We start from the raw sequence: 15,683 nt of genomic DNA, 5'->3' as shown, positions 1-15,683 counted from the left end.
CAAAAAATATGTATAGATGCGTTTATGTAAGCACAAGATTGCTCTTTTTTTCTTTTTTGTACATTCATATTTTATCAGTGATTTCATGCTGTAAACTACAGAGGGAGTGATAATGGTATAACATTTCTAGGTGATTATCTCCAGGATTTTTCCATACCATTCACTGCACTACCTTAAGCAGTATTCAGAAAGCCAACACACTAAAAGTGGTTAGACCTTCAAGGCCAACATTAGTCACAGAATCCTGTGTACTTAAATTCAGTACTTTCTTCCCTTTATGAAAGGGACAAATTGCAGTTATCCCTTCCAAATGTCCCACGTTAAATTCAGGATCAGTCAGTAGTCACATAAGATGACTTCTGCACATCAGTACAAAGTGCAGAGGGATTGCCCACCAGTTACGTTTGCACTTTGGCCCTCAGGTCATGGGTTATTTGTTAGAAAGGTTTTGAATAATCTTTATGATGAGCATGTTTAAAAATATTGCAACCTATTGACAGATAAGCTACAACAGGGATAAAAAACAGTCATTGTGAATCTGAGTTATAAAATAAAGGAGCCCGTTAAAAAGCAGGCCAATGGCAAATGCTGGATTTATTACATGTGAATATTGTACTTTAAAAGTAAGTTGGGTTTATGTTCTGAAGGAAAATGCTTAGACATTGCATGCTGGCCCAGATGAAAACAGGATAATCAATTGTAATGTTTATCACAAATAAACATACTCAGAGTATTCAAAAGTATAAGCAATGATGTCTGGACAAATGCTAAGCAGCTGTTTGCTTAGATTGGATATGAGGAAGAAGTTTTTTTTATAAGGGTGATGATTCAATGGAACTGACTGCTCCTGGAGATGCTGGACAGGGCTTTGAGCACCTGGCAGAGCTCTGGGTGTTCCTGTTCACTGCATGGAGTTGGACCTGATGGCCCTTAAGGGCTCCTTCCAATTGAAACGATTCTATGATTCTAAATGTGTCCTCAGCATAATATGTAATTAAGCAAGCAGAGTGAAGTTGGTTTAGTAGATGGACAGAGGCACCTTTGGAAACATTTTGAAGATTTCTTGGTTGATGTGGAAGATCCCACTAGTATCCACTTCGTACTTCAGCTTAGTTCCCAAGGGAGTGTTTTTCTGAGTGGTGAACAAGAAGGCAGGGGCATTGCAACACCTTGACAGTGAAGATCTGGAACATGAAAAAGACAGAAATGAGATCTAGGAGGTGATAGTGTGTTTTAGGATTTGCAGTTACTATTATTGCTAACAAGACATTTTTTGAGGAAAAAAAACACCTCCTTTTAACAATATGGGGGATAAAATGGTGGTTTTTCCTTTAGAAAATCAAAGGTAGAAATCCACAAGCAAACTGATCTGCTCTACATCCCCAAGCTGAATTTATGCCACCTATATCCCATGGAAAAGATCCTCATTAATTAGTCCCTTTCTGTGTCAGAGGGCTACCATCTTTTGCAAATTATTCACTCATCACTGAACAGGAAATACAGGGGTTGAATTCTTCATCTAGGGATGAATAGCAGACAAATGTCCAACATTTTCTTTGTCACTAGTACAAAAGAGCAGATACTCCAAAGTAAACAAAAATGGCTTTGAAATCTCAAAAATGGGATTCATGTCATGGGAGAAAACCCAAGTTTAATATGAAATGTACGTAGGAAAAGTAGTTTTCCAAATAAAGGTCCATTCCCTGACGCTCCTCTCTTTTTCCTGGTGGAACTGAAAGCCCTGACTTAAACTCACTCCAGAGCCAGTTTGTTTCTGTCAATGCACCTTGTCCTTTTAATGAAAAATGCATGTAATGGTCAACACATAAATGTGAGCTCAAGGCCAAATGGCCACATGAGGTACCTTGCCTCCAGGTAAGGACACTTCATTAGGAGCTGAAAGACAAAGTCATTTTGCTCTGTGGGTTTTATTATAAGAATTGGAAAAGAAATGCAGAATAATGCAAACATTTCAGTGATGTTCAGTTATTGTTATATACTTGGCTGAAGCAGAATGACATCATAGGACAATCAGAACAAGGCAGCAACTGAGACTGTATGAATCAACGAGTAATTCCAAATAATGAAATCATTAACTAATTAAATGCAGGTAGTCAAATTAAATTGTGATATCTGAGATATGAAAATGCTCTTCATTAGTTCTGCATTTCTTAAGGTAAATGTCTGACAGCTGATTGAGAATGACCATTCAGAAACTGCTTCCTTCAGTCTAGATTTTCATGCTTTGTCCTTCTGAACTGCTAAATATCTCCAAGGAATCTGTAAGATAAAAGGCTCTAATTGTGCCTAGCTTTTTTCTTGGTCATAATAGACTTTGATAACTGCCTATCAGATATTTTATAGAAAAAATATACAATAAAAACATATGTGTGGAGCTCACCTTAGAAAAAAATGCTAAAAGTCTATGACTAACAATTCTAAAAGATGTTAGTGACCAACTCAGCACATGTATTCTCACATTCTCTCACTAATTCATATCACCTTTTTCCTGTAATCATGGAAGAGAATCTGGGAGAAATTTGCAGGTCCTCATTCTAAATAACAGCTTTGAACCACACCAGTGACTTACAGAATTCTAGTCTATATTCTGCTTTGAAATCACAGAATCATAGAATCACAGAATCATAGAATCATAGAAGGGCTGTGGTTAAAAGGGACTCCAAGGATCATCAAGTTCCAACCCCCTGCCACAGGCGGGGCCACCAGCCTCCAGATCTGGTATTAGACCAGGCTGCCCAGGGCCCCATCCAACCTGGCGTTGAACACCTCCAGGGATGGAAGGGGCATCCACAGCCTCTCTGGGCAGCTGTTCCAGAACCTCACCACTCTCACTGTGAAGAACTTCCCTCTGACATCTAATCTAAACCCTCCTCCCTTGAATTAAATAATGTGTTTTCTCTAGGTGCACTCAAACATGGCCCCTGAATGTATGAATACACAACGTTCAAGTATTTTGGGGCTTAATTCTACTATTGCCTTCACGAGATCAGTTTCACAAACTGTGTCTTGAAATGCAATCCATACCGAATGTCTGGCAGTTTAACAAGAAGTGAAACTCAGACTAAAGTAATCTTGCACAGCCCCATCACTGTGGAGCATTCTTACTTGAATATGTTGGCTTCTGTGACATTCATCTCCCATTTGCACATCTGTAGGCTCTTCCACCTGTCAAATAATTCGGTTTGCTTCACCCTAAAAGATAAAAAGAAAGAAAAACAGAATTCACTTTATGACATGGGATTCGCTTCTTTCAATAGGACAAAGAAGTCAGTCTATTCAGGGGAAAACTTACCTTTTAAATTATTTTTTCCTCCTTAGATATAGCAACACTAAGCCTTGTATATACAGGTATTGGTGGAGCTCATCAGAGGTCTGAGAATTCTTCAAGGCTCATAGGCCTTAATGAGTTCTCTTCAGGTTTGAGGGCTTTGAATGTTCTAATAAAGCAAAGGCTTTTAAGATAATTATATATTTAAAGTGAGTAGCACTTAGGATTTCCCAGGCTGTGGAAGCCACAGGAAGGAACTAGGTCATATCGTTCTTTCCGTAGCCCCCCCAGAGTATATTAACTTGGAAATCTTCCATTACCATATGGGCTGACTTAGGAAGCACAGCAGAAAGAAACACATCAGAAGAACTGAGCATAACGAAAGAGGTCAGTGTCAAATGGCTGTCACAGAGTAAGGCTGACTTGATCCCACTGAGCAGGAGTCCGCTATCTTTTGTGTACCATTGGAAAAGATGAAACGTCTCTGTGCCATCTGATAAGTATGCAGAAAAGTGATTCAAAACTCACCATCTTCAGCAGAACATTGGCAGAAGTATCACATTCTCACCCCTTCCATTTATTTTTAAGCACTGCATGTCAGCAGGCAGTGCGAAGTTGCAACCCTTCTATCCTTCATCCAGTACCAAATGCAGAAGACAAGGACATAACCTACATTCTTTTGAGCACGAAGTCAGTGAGGGAGACATGCTCAAAATTCATACAGACCTGGAGCAGGAATCCAGTTCTGCAGCCTTGACTGCTTAAGGCTCTGCATTTGTACAGCTGCACTTTCAGCTGAGAATATCAGTTCACAGAACTGTGGATGACTACAGCATGATTTTAGATATAGGAAGGGACTAGGCATAATGTGAGTACCTAAAGTCACTGTCAACTGAAAATGCAGAAGGTCAATACAGAAACTTTCCATTTTGCTTTGTGCAATCAGCTCCATGAGCAACCTGTATGTTTCAACTGACTCTATCTGCTTCCATGGATACATCCTGGAACCTGGTATTAGTTTCCTGGTATTTACGTAGGACCAGAGAAGACAAAATGCATCAGAATATATATATTTTTTTATCTTTCAGAACACACATTTCCATAATTTTTACTTTGTTACTACCAAAACTCACTGATGAAAGAAATTAAGGTAGTCAAAAGGAAAAATGGGCTCAAAAAAGATCTAAATAAATTATCAGGAAGGTCTACTGAGCTCTCTGACTGCTAGACACCACCTACCACTTAGAGTCACTATACCAGAATTTGCAATCTGGTAAAGCTAACTTTTTTGCCGTGCTCCTTAGCCTTCACTTTTAGCCACTGCCAATGACGGAGCATGAGGCTAGACACACTTCCATTACTTTGTCTATTCTTACTCTTCACTTACCTTTAGTAAACCAGATAGAAATAGTATTGCAAACACTGTATTTAATCCCAAATTATGATACCAGGCCTGACTAAAATGTCTCAGTGTACTTAAAAGCCTTGATTTTTTTTCAAATGGACATCATACAGCATTCAGATGTCACTATTTACACATTAACACATAGGAGAATCTCAGGAAACTCTGGTGAGATCCCTAGTGACAGGATGTCCTGCACCTTACATCCCTGACAACTTTATCGTAAGTTACCATTTTCATCCTGTCTGGAAAGCAACCTCCTTAGCAAGAATTCACACTTACATAGACAAAACTTTCACTGCAATGATGTCCTGTCGCAATTCCAGGCATTTGGTGGAGTTGTATTCCAGTGGCCCTTCATAAAACTCGAAATACCTGAAGAAGAACAAAAACAAAGACTATAAGCCTGAGACCAGGTTACTTATCTTACATGTCAACTGAAATGTGCTTTGAGCTCTCATTTGTGATCTCTGACAACAACTGGCCCAAAGGCAGTTACTACTTCCAGCAGAACACAGATGTCATTGCTGACTGTAGAACAGCCACCCATCCCCAGCTCTTCAGAGATTCAAACACTAATTTGAGACGTTCAGCAGGGGGACTAGGCATAATGTGAGAACCACAATGAGGAGCACTCAGCAGTTTCCATTTAGCTAACTCAAACTAAATGGATAGTTTTTCAGACAGCATCCAATACAACTTGCTTAGGCGATAACAGCCTATGATGTCAGATCAGTTCATGTCTCCAGTGGGCACATCCAAGGTGGCGCATTTTCCAATGGGTAGCACATGACAGATGCCACTGAAGGTCAAGTGAAAAGTGCTGATCACTTATGGAACACTATTCCCATCCTTTGTCTGAACATTCTGAGAATTAAAAATAAACAGTTCCTTAAATTCTTAGCAAAGTGCTGGAGGTTTCACCTTGTCTGTGTAGAGTGTTGCATAGCTCAGTGCAACTGAGCTTCTCCTCAAGTTTTACTTAATCTGTATATTCAGAGGAGAAGGGGAAACAGGATTTTCTTCTCAAAAAGTTTGAGATGTTTTTGAGAACAACAGAATTTGGATGTTCAGACACATCAGATCTGACACTTCTAATCCTAATTAAAATCTGACAAAAATATTTACTTTTTTGGTCACGTTCCTCCTCTTCAACCATCAGACTGAAAAAAACGGAGAGAAAAAAGACAATGGCAGGAACTCAGTTATATGAGCCAGTGAAAGTCTAGGCTGGCCACTGAATTCTTTCAGACCGTACCAAAACTACAAAAATAATTTAGGGTTTAAGCCAAGCTCTGCGTCTCTTTTGCTCTATCACTGTAAGTCTGTGCTAAAACTCAAGAACTGCACATATCCATAAGACAGTATGATGAAGAAGTACAACTGGGTGACCTGGAGAAGGAGTATTACAACAGAAGCTAGATTAAGCTATTCTGAAGAATCCTTCAAAACCTCAAATTCAAAACCCTGTAACTACAATGTGTCCTCTGAATTTTCAGTAAGAAAAGTACTAGATTCCTGTAAAAGCTTTATTTTAGCCATAATTGGTAATGTAATATTTTGGCGTGGCGACATTTGAAAATCAAATCAAAGATCATGTCTGATCTGAACTTCTGTTCAGTTTCCTATATAAAACCCTTTGAGATGTTCCAGAGGGAACACAGAAGTAAGAAAACCTTATTTTAGTGGTTCACGTTTTTGGTTAGCAGCAAAACCATGAGGGACCCAAATGCTGACCCCTTCTTGAGAAGAGCTAAGTACTGACACTGCCCAGTGGAACTGCTGGAAGAGAGCACGCCTGAAAAATATCTCCAGGAACCTCCATGATGTCCTCCTAATGCCAGAACTATCTCAAGGCATTCTGAATTTTTCCTTTTAAGTAAATCCAGAAATTGACTTGATAAAGCTAGGAAGAGAGAGAACCACAAAAGGGAGAAAAGGACTACGGTCTGCAACTGCAGGAAGCCCAAAGCTTTCCACAGAAACCTGCCACCAACTGTGGACATCTCTTAACTCGTCAAGAACTGCTTGAAGTGCGTCCTTCAACACAGGATTTTATCACTTCGACTTTGCCCAGTCCCAAACCAACCACTGCGATTCAGTGAAGGACAGAATCCTTGAGACCAACAGGAAGGATCGCATGCTGAGAAATGGCAGGAGTAGAACACCAAAAATTCTTAATAAGGAAGTAAACTGATTACAGTCAAGAACTGTAGAATCATAGAATCACCAAGGTTAGAAAAGACCTCCAAGATCATCTAGTCCAACATTTCTCCACCAAATCAAGTCCCTCTGTACCACATTTACATGATTCTTGAACACTTCCAGGGAAAACTTAGAGGTGAAAGAAGCCTAATAATCTTTCAAAAATGTGACTATGCTGAAGTATGCTCATTTACTTTTCAAGGCAATAAACACATTTTTATAAGTTCTGCAGAAGAAATAATGAATTTGAAGTGTTGTATAACTAGTGATTAACCTGGAAAAAGACTTCTTCAGCCCCCAGAAGGAGGATGGAAGTCATCAACACGACTGGTCTCCCACCAAAGCCCCTGGGCTCTCTTTCTGACTCAATTATCCACCTGGTCATTCAGCCTTTAGTGAAGATCAGGTAAAATCCACTGCACTGTTACATATCCTGTGTGCTTGTGGAGCTGGAGCTGAGCAACTTGTCTATTAGGAAAGTTGCTCCAGCTGAAACTAGTTGAAGAACTCATCTGGTCGAGCAAGGTCAGAGCTTGATGTACTCCAGATAAATTCCCAAAGCTGCCTTCATAAGACTTCCGCTCAGATGTGAAACAGCAAGTAATCACATGGGAAAGCTGGCTGCAATCCACAGCATAGCAGACAAAGATATCATTTTATGAAAAAGGTTAAATTTCCTGTATTCTAGAAACTCTATTTGGTCACTGCTTGTTTTTCTAGTCCACAAAAAAAAAAAAAAGAGAGAAGGATGTGCTACTGACGGACAGAAGAACAAATAGGAAAGGGCTGCACAAAAAATAAACCATTTTCTGTTCTTCAAGGAAGCTCATGAAGCAGCAATGCATTTGTAATAGTTGTAACAGTATAACTACAGGCCGGTGAGCTTCACCTCTGTGGGAATATCATGGAGCAGATCCTAGAAGCTATGTGAAGGTACATACAAGATGAAGACGAGATTCAAGACAGCCAGCATGGCTTCACCAAAGGCAGATTGTGCCTGACCAACCTGGTGGCCTTCCATGATAGAGTGACAGCTTCAGTGGATGGGGGAAAGGCAATGGATGTCATCTATCTGGACTTCTGAAAAGCCGTTCACATGGTCCCTCACCATGGAGAGGTGTGGATTTGAAGGACAGACTGTTTGATGGATTAGAAATTGACTGGCTGGATGCAGCCAAAGGGTTGTGACCAATGGTCCTGTGTGCAGGACTGGGTCCGGGGTGCAGGCCGGTCACAAGTGGTGTCCCTCAGGGGTCGGTCTTGGGACCGGTGCTCTTCAACATCTTCATCAGTGACACAGATGATGGCATCAAGTGCAGCCTCAACAAGTTTGCAAATGACACCAAGCTGAGCGGTGCAGTTGATACATTGCAGGGAAGGGGAACCATCCAGAGGGAGCCTGGAGAAGTGGGCCATGTGAACCTAAAGAGGTTCAACAAGGGCAAGTGTAAGGTGCTGAAGCTGGGTTGGGGCAGGTATTTATTTATATTCCAGGTATTTACACAACTGGGGGAAGATCTCCTTGAGAGCAGCCCTGTGGAGAAGGAACTTGGGAGTCCTGCTGGATGAGAAGCTGCACATGAGCCAGCAGTGTGCGCCTGCAGCCCAGAAGGCCAGCTGTGTTCTGGGCTGCATTAAAAAGGGGTGGCCAGCAGGAAGAGGGAGGGGATCGTCCCCCTCGACTCAGCTCTTGTGAGGCCCCATCTGCAGCACTGCATCTGAGACCCCCAGTACAGGAAGGACGTGGAGCTCTTGGAGCGGGTCCAGAGGAGGGCACTGAGATGATCAGAAGGCTGGAGCAGCTCTCCTGTGAGGAAAGGTTGAGGGAACTGGGCTTGTTTAGCCTGGGGAAGAGAAGGCTCCATGGAGAGCTCATTGTTGCCTTCCAGTACATGAAGGGAGAGTATAAACAGGAGGGGGAACGGCTGTTTGTGAGGGTGGATGGTGGTAGGACAAGGGGGAATGGTCTCAAACTGAGACAGGGGAGGTTCACGTTAGATATTAGGAGGGAGTTTTTCACTCAGAGGGTGGTGAGGCACTGGAACAGGTTGCCCAAGGAGGCTGCGGATGCCCCATCCCTGCAGGCATTCAAGGCCAGGCTGGATGTGGTTCTGGGCAGCCTGGTCTGCTGGTTGGTGACCCTGTACACAGCAGGGGGTTGAAACTGGATGATCTTTGTGGTCCTTTTCAATCCAAGCAGTTCTATGATTCTATGATTCTGTGATTTCACCAGCCTACAGCTCAGAAAAGCACAGGGCTGTCCTGTCAGCTACTTCTCCCAGTACGTCACCTTTTCTGGTTTCCAGCAGTCACTGGGAGTGTCAAATTCATGGTTTGAAACTCAGGCTGCAAATGCTGATGATGCTACAAAATAATTCTTTCAAGGATCAAATCCTGTTTCTTAACACCAAAAGCACTGGGAGAGAACTCTTTCTAAGTCCCTCGATACTGAATGCCCAGAAATCAGATGCTGCTTGCTCTGACATTCTCCCACTTGCCTAAACAAGGCTTTCTTCTTTCCTAAACTTCTCTCGCTGCCACCTCACTTACAATTGAGCAGCTCATTGAGCTGGCAAGTGAGAGGCAGATGTGACTCCCAAGCACATCAGCTCATGCTTAGGTCTTTGGTCATCTGCAGCCGGGCTGCTCCAGCTTTGATTGGAAGTCAGCTTTGTTTGATAGTGCTGCATGAATTAAGCCTGAGACATGTCTTCAAGTGACTCTTGGATCAAGGCACGGATTCTTCTGATAAATTGCACAAAGGTTTTAAAATATAATTGAATGTCACTGTCGAGCATGTTTTAAACAAGACCATTTTCTCCTGCAAAAACCTCCTTCCCATTTTGCTTGTTCCTGCAGGGATGGTTCTGCACTGCTCATGATGAGGCTGCAAGAGAGCAGAGCAACATGTGAAGGCTTGGACCTGTCTCTGCAGGAAAGATCTTTCCAAAAATACATGTTGTTCAGAGACTAAGAAATGAGAGCAAATACATGAAGATCTGTAAGTTTCTATTAAAGATTCTATTTAGATTCTACTTAAATTCTATTAAAATTCTGTTATTAAGAGAAATGTCCAATCTGCAGTGTCTGCACTGATCAGATGGGCAGATCTACATCTAACTCAAGTCTAGACTCACCTTGCCCATTCGAGAATCTTACACGCTAGACAGAGCTTAACTCCAAAAGCATATGGGGACTTGCATTCATTCAGCTGGGCTAGCACAGATCCTCAAACCTTTTCTGCAAAACAATGGATCAGGTGGAGTGCACCACAGCTACAGGGGCTCTGGGAAAATCCACACAGTGCAAAGTAAGTGCTGACTGTAACAGAGAACTTATTGCGAGTGAGGGACCAAACCTTGCCAGACTTTACCTCCATTACTAATTCTATGTGACTCACCCAGTTCAGCTCCTTTGCAACAGCTGTGGGTGGAGCAGCTGTATAATGCGTCACCTTCAGTACAATTTATTGAAGAGCATATCAGATTGGAATTTTGGAGGAAAATTCAGTGTTTCTTTCCTTTCTTTATCACAGTATCAAAACAACGTCAGCACCTGACAAGCAGTTGGATATGCCAGGGAGCTCTCTTTTAGCAATGCCAGTTCTGAACTCTCCAATTTTTTAATAAACTGCTGCTAGGCTGTTTTAATCAATCCTATTCCTATCACTTTGACTGAAACAAGCCACCGATGGTGTTAGCCATAGGGCCTTCTGGGAGGCATAACAAAGCACAAGTCAACACTTATACATCAATAACATATCAAAAAACTCATTTTAGGTTATGGTTTTAAGCAATGCATTTTTTTTTTCCCTTTCTAGTTCTCAAGATTCTAGTATCTTTGAGTTCAGTACTGTGAATTAAGGGATCTCCTCAACTGCTCTGCTGGTCCGTGAGGTCTCACGGCTCACACTCATCTTGTAAGATGCGTATTTGATGAATTCAGCTGACTGCACTTTCTGTTTTGCAGCCACTGAGGACAAAGTTTCATATTTGCCATGACGGAAAATTCAGTGTATAAACCTCTGGGCCCCAAACCATACAGCTCACCTCCTCCTTCACCCATCGACTTCTGAGATCTCACTACCTATGTTCTGCATTGACCACATCTTCAGCTCAGATAGACTGAAGGTGGCAGAGATCACATAATGCATCCAGTGGGACAGGTGCACCATCAGACCATTAAGGCAGCTTGATCTTAGCAACAAGTGCTTTAAGTTTGAAGGTTCACAGTACCATTAAGTTGAACAATATATTCGCGTTGGATGTTAGGAATAATTTCTTCCCAGAAAGAACAGTGATGCATCAGCATGATCTGCCCAGTGAAGTGGTGGTGTCTCCATCACTGGAGGTGTTCAGGAACCATGGAGCTGCAGCACTTGGGGACATGGTCAGTGGCCATGGTGAGGTTGGTCTTGGGCTTAGGGATCTTATCAGTCTTTTCCAACCTTAATGATTCTGTGATTCTACGTGTTTTTCTAGGTCTGCAGCAATGTCACATGCATGGAAACGAACCTTCTGGTGCTCAGTAAGTCCCAGCAAACATATAACTCTGTAGGAAATCTACACACAGCAGTATCAGCTAACACAAAAGGATTCACATTCACTGCACCACACACTAACCCAAATTCATGGCATCATTTTTTATCTCCTGGGAATGGCTCTATGCAGGTCAAAGAAGTGTCTAAATCCTCTGGGATGAAAAGCCTCATTGGTTACCTCGGTTACTGTGGGACAGTAGAGCTGCCAGCAACTGAAGTAGGGCTCATTTTGGAATTCCAACTGCAAGCTACACTTAACTTTGTACTTTAGTTAATGTCTGAATCAGAGTTCCTACTCAAATCAGACAGCATGATGTTCTTCACTTTTGTGCTATTTTACCCTTCTTGAGCAGTCTTCACTATTCATTGGTTTTGGCATGGCCCCCACTCTTATGAAGTCTGTCTGTCTTGAAATTCTTGCAAAAATGAAATTATTTGCTCAGTATGCCTTTTGCTTTGGAATTTCTTTATTTGCAACTAATAAATCCCTTGCAAAATGAGCGATGAGTTATTAATGTCTCAGCACTGTACGTTAAATTACATCACTAAAAGACAATGAGTAGTTATAAAACACAAATGGATCAATACCAGGCATGTATGAATAAACATGTATCTATATGCATGAAATACAGGAATGACAGGAGCCAACTGAAGTAACATCTATTTCAGTTACTACTTTTAAACACTAAACCTTCTACAAAGATGGAGGGAATAACACACAGTGAAATGCAGAGCCATGCAATGAGAGATATACAGTGAGCATGCTGACACGTAATTAGTTTTGTACTCTTTAGACATCTCTCTGGAGGTGCATAAATACACACAAGTAAAATCAGGCAGGGAAAATTCATTCTGCAAGTTTTCTTTCTGATAGAAAGAATTATTCATTAGAGGAAGGCTTGCTTTCAGATGATACCAACAGTCTGATGTTGGGTGTTATGCTAGGCCTCTCAGGAGATGTCTAGTGGTAACTCAGCAGGAAAGGTGATCAAAGGTAAACAGCAAACAGCTGATGACACAACTCTGCAGTTATTCACCATGCAGCCTCACCTCCATATCTACATAGCTCTATTTTACTTTTCTGCATACTTCACCCTCAGACAGTAGACAAATGGACAATGTCTGTAATGCATTTATGCATGTCACAGCCAGACCTGTCCCCAACCTGAAACCCCATCTTTCATCTCCATGCTTATTAACATACTGACTTTGAAATCTGCTTATGTCTATCAACATTAACTGCATAGAGAATCACAGAATCATAAAACCATTTGAGTTGGAAAAGACCTTTAAAGGCCAGCTGGTCCAACCCCCCTGCAACGCACAGGGAAATTTGTACCTAACTCATGCAATTAGATACTATTTGTATAAAAAGACACTCTTCTCCTGAACCTCCTCCTTGTTGAAGGGGCTAAACAGATTGAGAATGGCACTGTTGTTCAGTGTCATCCAATATCATATGCATTTTGCAGTCAAAGGTCTCTCCATCCCACAGGCAGTGATGGTTCAATTGTTCCTGCCAAGGGCACTTACAAGAGGAAATCTATATTAATTCTATTCTATCTTCAGGAAGACATCTGTCTTTGTGCCACATTCAGTTTTCTTTTATGCCAAGTGCCCTGATCAAAGACTTTGAACATAAAGACCGTAGATGCACTCACTAAAAATGCAAAAAAAAAAAAAAGGTATAGACAGGCAGATGGATCCATACATAAAAACAGGAAGAATGAACCATTCTTCTCTGGTTCTGAGCTAAATGCTGCTGAGAGGCCGTCTCTTTCCACAACGTTTCCTTAATGAGTGGCAGCAGCAGGGATACAGATCCTGTTACATGAAAGAGCCATACAGGAACTGCAGACCGCTGTGATTTGGTGAGATGGGTGATTTTTGGCAGCTTATGTGCAGTACTTCCTCTGGCTGTTGAAATGCTATCAGCTGCACAGCTGCAGTAGAGAGTGGCTACCAAAATACACTGTGATGGTATTTCACACACAACACCTAATTTAGGCAGGGAGAGCTTTATTAATGCAAGCTTCTTGTAATTATTTTTCTTTTCTTTAACTTACAGTGTTTCTAGAGTTTCCCTGCTATTTATTCAACTCAGTACTATACAAGATTCAGGTTATTTAATTTCCTTCAAGTCCATAGGAACTGGGAGGACTACGCAGTGAAAGGTCCTTTCTAAACCACCCACAGCAAGGTTTCACCACAGTGAACCCATCCTCAGCTCAGATGGACTCTTGATAGCAGAGGGCATCATAACCCAACCAATGGCCCAGATGTCCCATCCTACATTTGTTATTAAATACATGACTTAAATGCACGTTGTGCACTGAACATACAGAGCTTTGCTCCTTGAGGTAAAAGTGCAGGAGTTTGCCCTGTACAAAAGATGAAAACCAGGCAGCCTTCCTTTATAGGAAAGGGCCCTTTCCTATGATTGATATTCTAGGAACTCGTCCCACATATCAGCCCCATACCTGCATCAAATTTTGCACACAGTGATAGCCATAGAGCTCCCTGTGACAGCTGCACTGTCTTACCAATGCACACGGCTTTTCATGGCCTTTTATATAGAGATCAGTCTGAAGAATCCTACTATAAATTAATAAAAGTGCAACAGCAAACAGTGCATCAGCACTTCTTAAATCATCTTCAGAATACTAAACATAAAGGAAATATTCTGGTCTTGCTTTGACAGACCATTTTTCCACTATGAGGTACTGGACTGATTTCAAGTTAAACTATGTTTCTTAGAATGAGCATTCTACCATAAAGAAAAGCCCTTCCCAATCAAGTACACTTTCCCATACTTCCCTGTATATTTACAAATGGCCATGGTGGAGAAATGGGAAAAGGAGAGGCCAGGACGCAGATGTCACCATCCTGCTCATCTTAAGGGTGTTTATGGTATATCCTAAATGGCCCCAAAACCTGGGTGGGCCAGCACAGCATCCCCAGAATCTTCTGTGATGTGTGAACAGCATCCGGCGGACAAATCAAACTGTAAATCTGTTCATATAGCCTGTGCTCACACTTGTTCATACACAGAGCAAGAGATGTCTGCAGTCATCCCCTCCGGTGCCAGTACCTGGTGCCTGTGTCACTGCCACTCTTCACTGCTCCGTCATCCGTGAAATTAAAGGTGCCGGTCCAATTGGCCAATTCCTCTCCATTCTGCCAGCTAAACTGCAGCCCTCTAGCAAGAAAACGAGGCAGTTGGTATTTGACACCATTCATTAGGTTAAGTCTATCAGCACAAGTTCTCACGTCCTTTTTCTTAAGACAGAAATGTGACTAAGAACACAAACATTGTCAAAAACAACAAAAAGATATCAAGAGCCACAATTCATTACCTTAGCAGTGCAAACCATTAATTTTCACTTCCAATGGACTCTACAAGCCCTTTTCTGAAAGCACCACCAGTCACCCCAACCAAGCAAAATGGAGGGCCAGTGCTCAGAACCACATACGGATGCATGAAGCATAGTGGAAATTTCAGTCCCAGAGTACAAAAAGCTGTGGACCGATGTGGAAAACTCTAGGGTCAAAGAAATAAACCCTCCAAGCTTCAATTTCACATCTACTGTAGCTGTTACACGTGGTGGGAGTTGGGTTCCTCCTCTAGCCTCTTCTAGCCATGCCACCAGAGAATTTATCATTGTTTGCAGTAGTTGATGACTTCTCTAAGTCACACCATATTGCTGCTTCCCCCTTTTTGGGAAGATGATATGTTTTAAGCAAATGCAAATGATCACAACCATCACAACTCCCCATTTTCCAAACTTTCACAAATTCACTGCATATCCCAGGGTGCCTGCATTCCTCAGATTTCAGCAGGAGTTGGAACTGGATGAGCTTTAAGATTCCTCCTAAACTAACCATTATGGGATTCTGTGACTGTGAATAATCTATTCTGTGATCCTGGGAACCCCACCTAAAGTAGAAATCTAACGCATATTTTAAAAAGTTGGATCTGAAGAAACATTTGACAACACTAGTCAAATCCTTCCAATCGCTCAGAAGACAACGAATTGTTATTTTTAATCTTCTCCATTTTAACACAACTTTAACAAAATGATTTCAGAGGGCTGGCAGCTGCACTATGAACATTTGGTGCTGCCAGTACTGCAAGCTAACTTCCTGGCAGGGCTGTGCAGGAAGCAATCTGACAGCCTGCTCTGCCCAAAAGAAAGGGCATCCAGGACCCCACTGGGTCCACAGGTAGTCACAAGGACTCTCAGATC

The 15,683-nt window shown here is 41.8% G+C and overlaps 1 protein-coding gene across 4 annotated transcripts in view; it reads right to left on the bottom strand.

Annotated features, from left to right (window-relative positions):
• ST8SIA5 (ST8 alpha-N-acetyl-neuraminide alpha-2,8-sialyltransferase 5) overlaps positions 1–15,683 on the bottom strand; it is a 60,381-nt gene that overhangs the window by 11,113 nt on the left and 33,585 nt on the right. For 3 of the 4 annotated variants that reach the window (XM_048931622.1, XM_048931620.1, XM_048931621.1), the window contains 4 exons: positions 14,528–14,635; positions 4,974–5,066; positions 3,127–3,213; positions 1,040–1,184 (listed from right to left, as the gene is read on the bottom strand). In XM_048931622.1, the coding sequence (XP_048787579.1) occupies positions 1,040–1,184; positions 3,127–3,213; positions 4,974–5,066; positions 14,528–14,635 (433 nt within the window). The remainder of the gene's footprint in view (positions 1–1,039; positions 1,185–3,126; positions 3,214–4,973; positions 5,067–14,527; positions 14,636–15,683) is intronic. The other variant, XM_048931623.1, reaches the window with a different exon arrangement.

The sequence above is a fragment of the Lagopus muta genome, chromosome Z (genome assembly GCF_023343835.1).
Source record: "Lagopus muta isolate bLagMut1 chromosome Z, bLagMut1 primary, whole genome shotgun sequence".
Lineage (NCBI taxonomy): Eukaryota > Metazoa > Chordata > Aves > Galliformes > Phasianidae > Lagopus > Lagopus muta.
The sequence above is the reverse complement of the archived record's forward strand: the minus strand, read 5'-3'. Positions and strand labels throughout refer to the sequence as shown.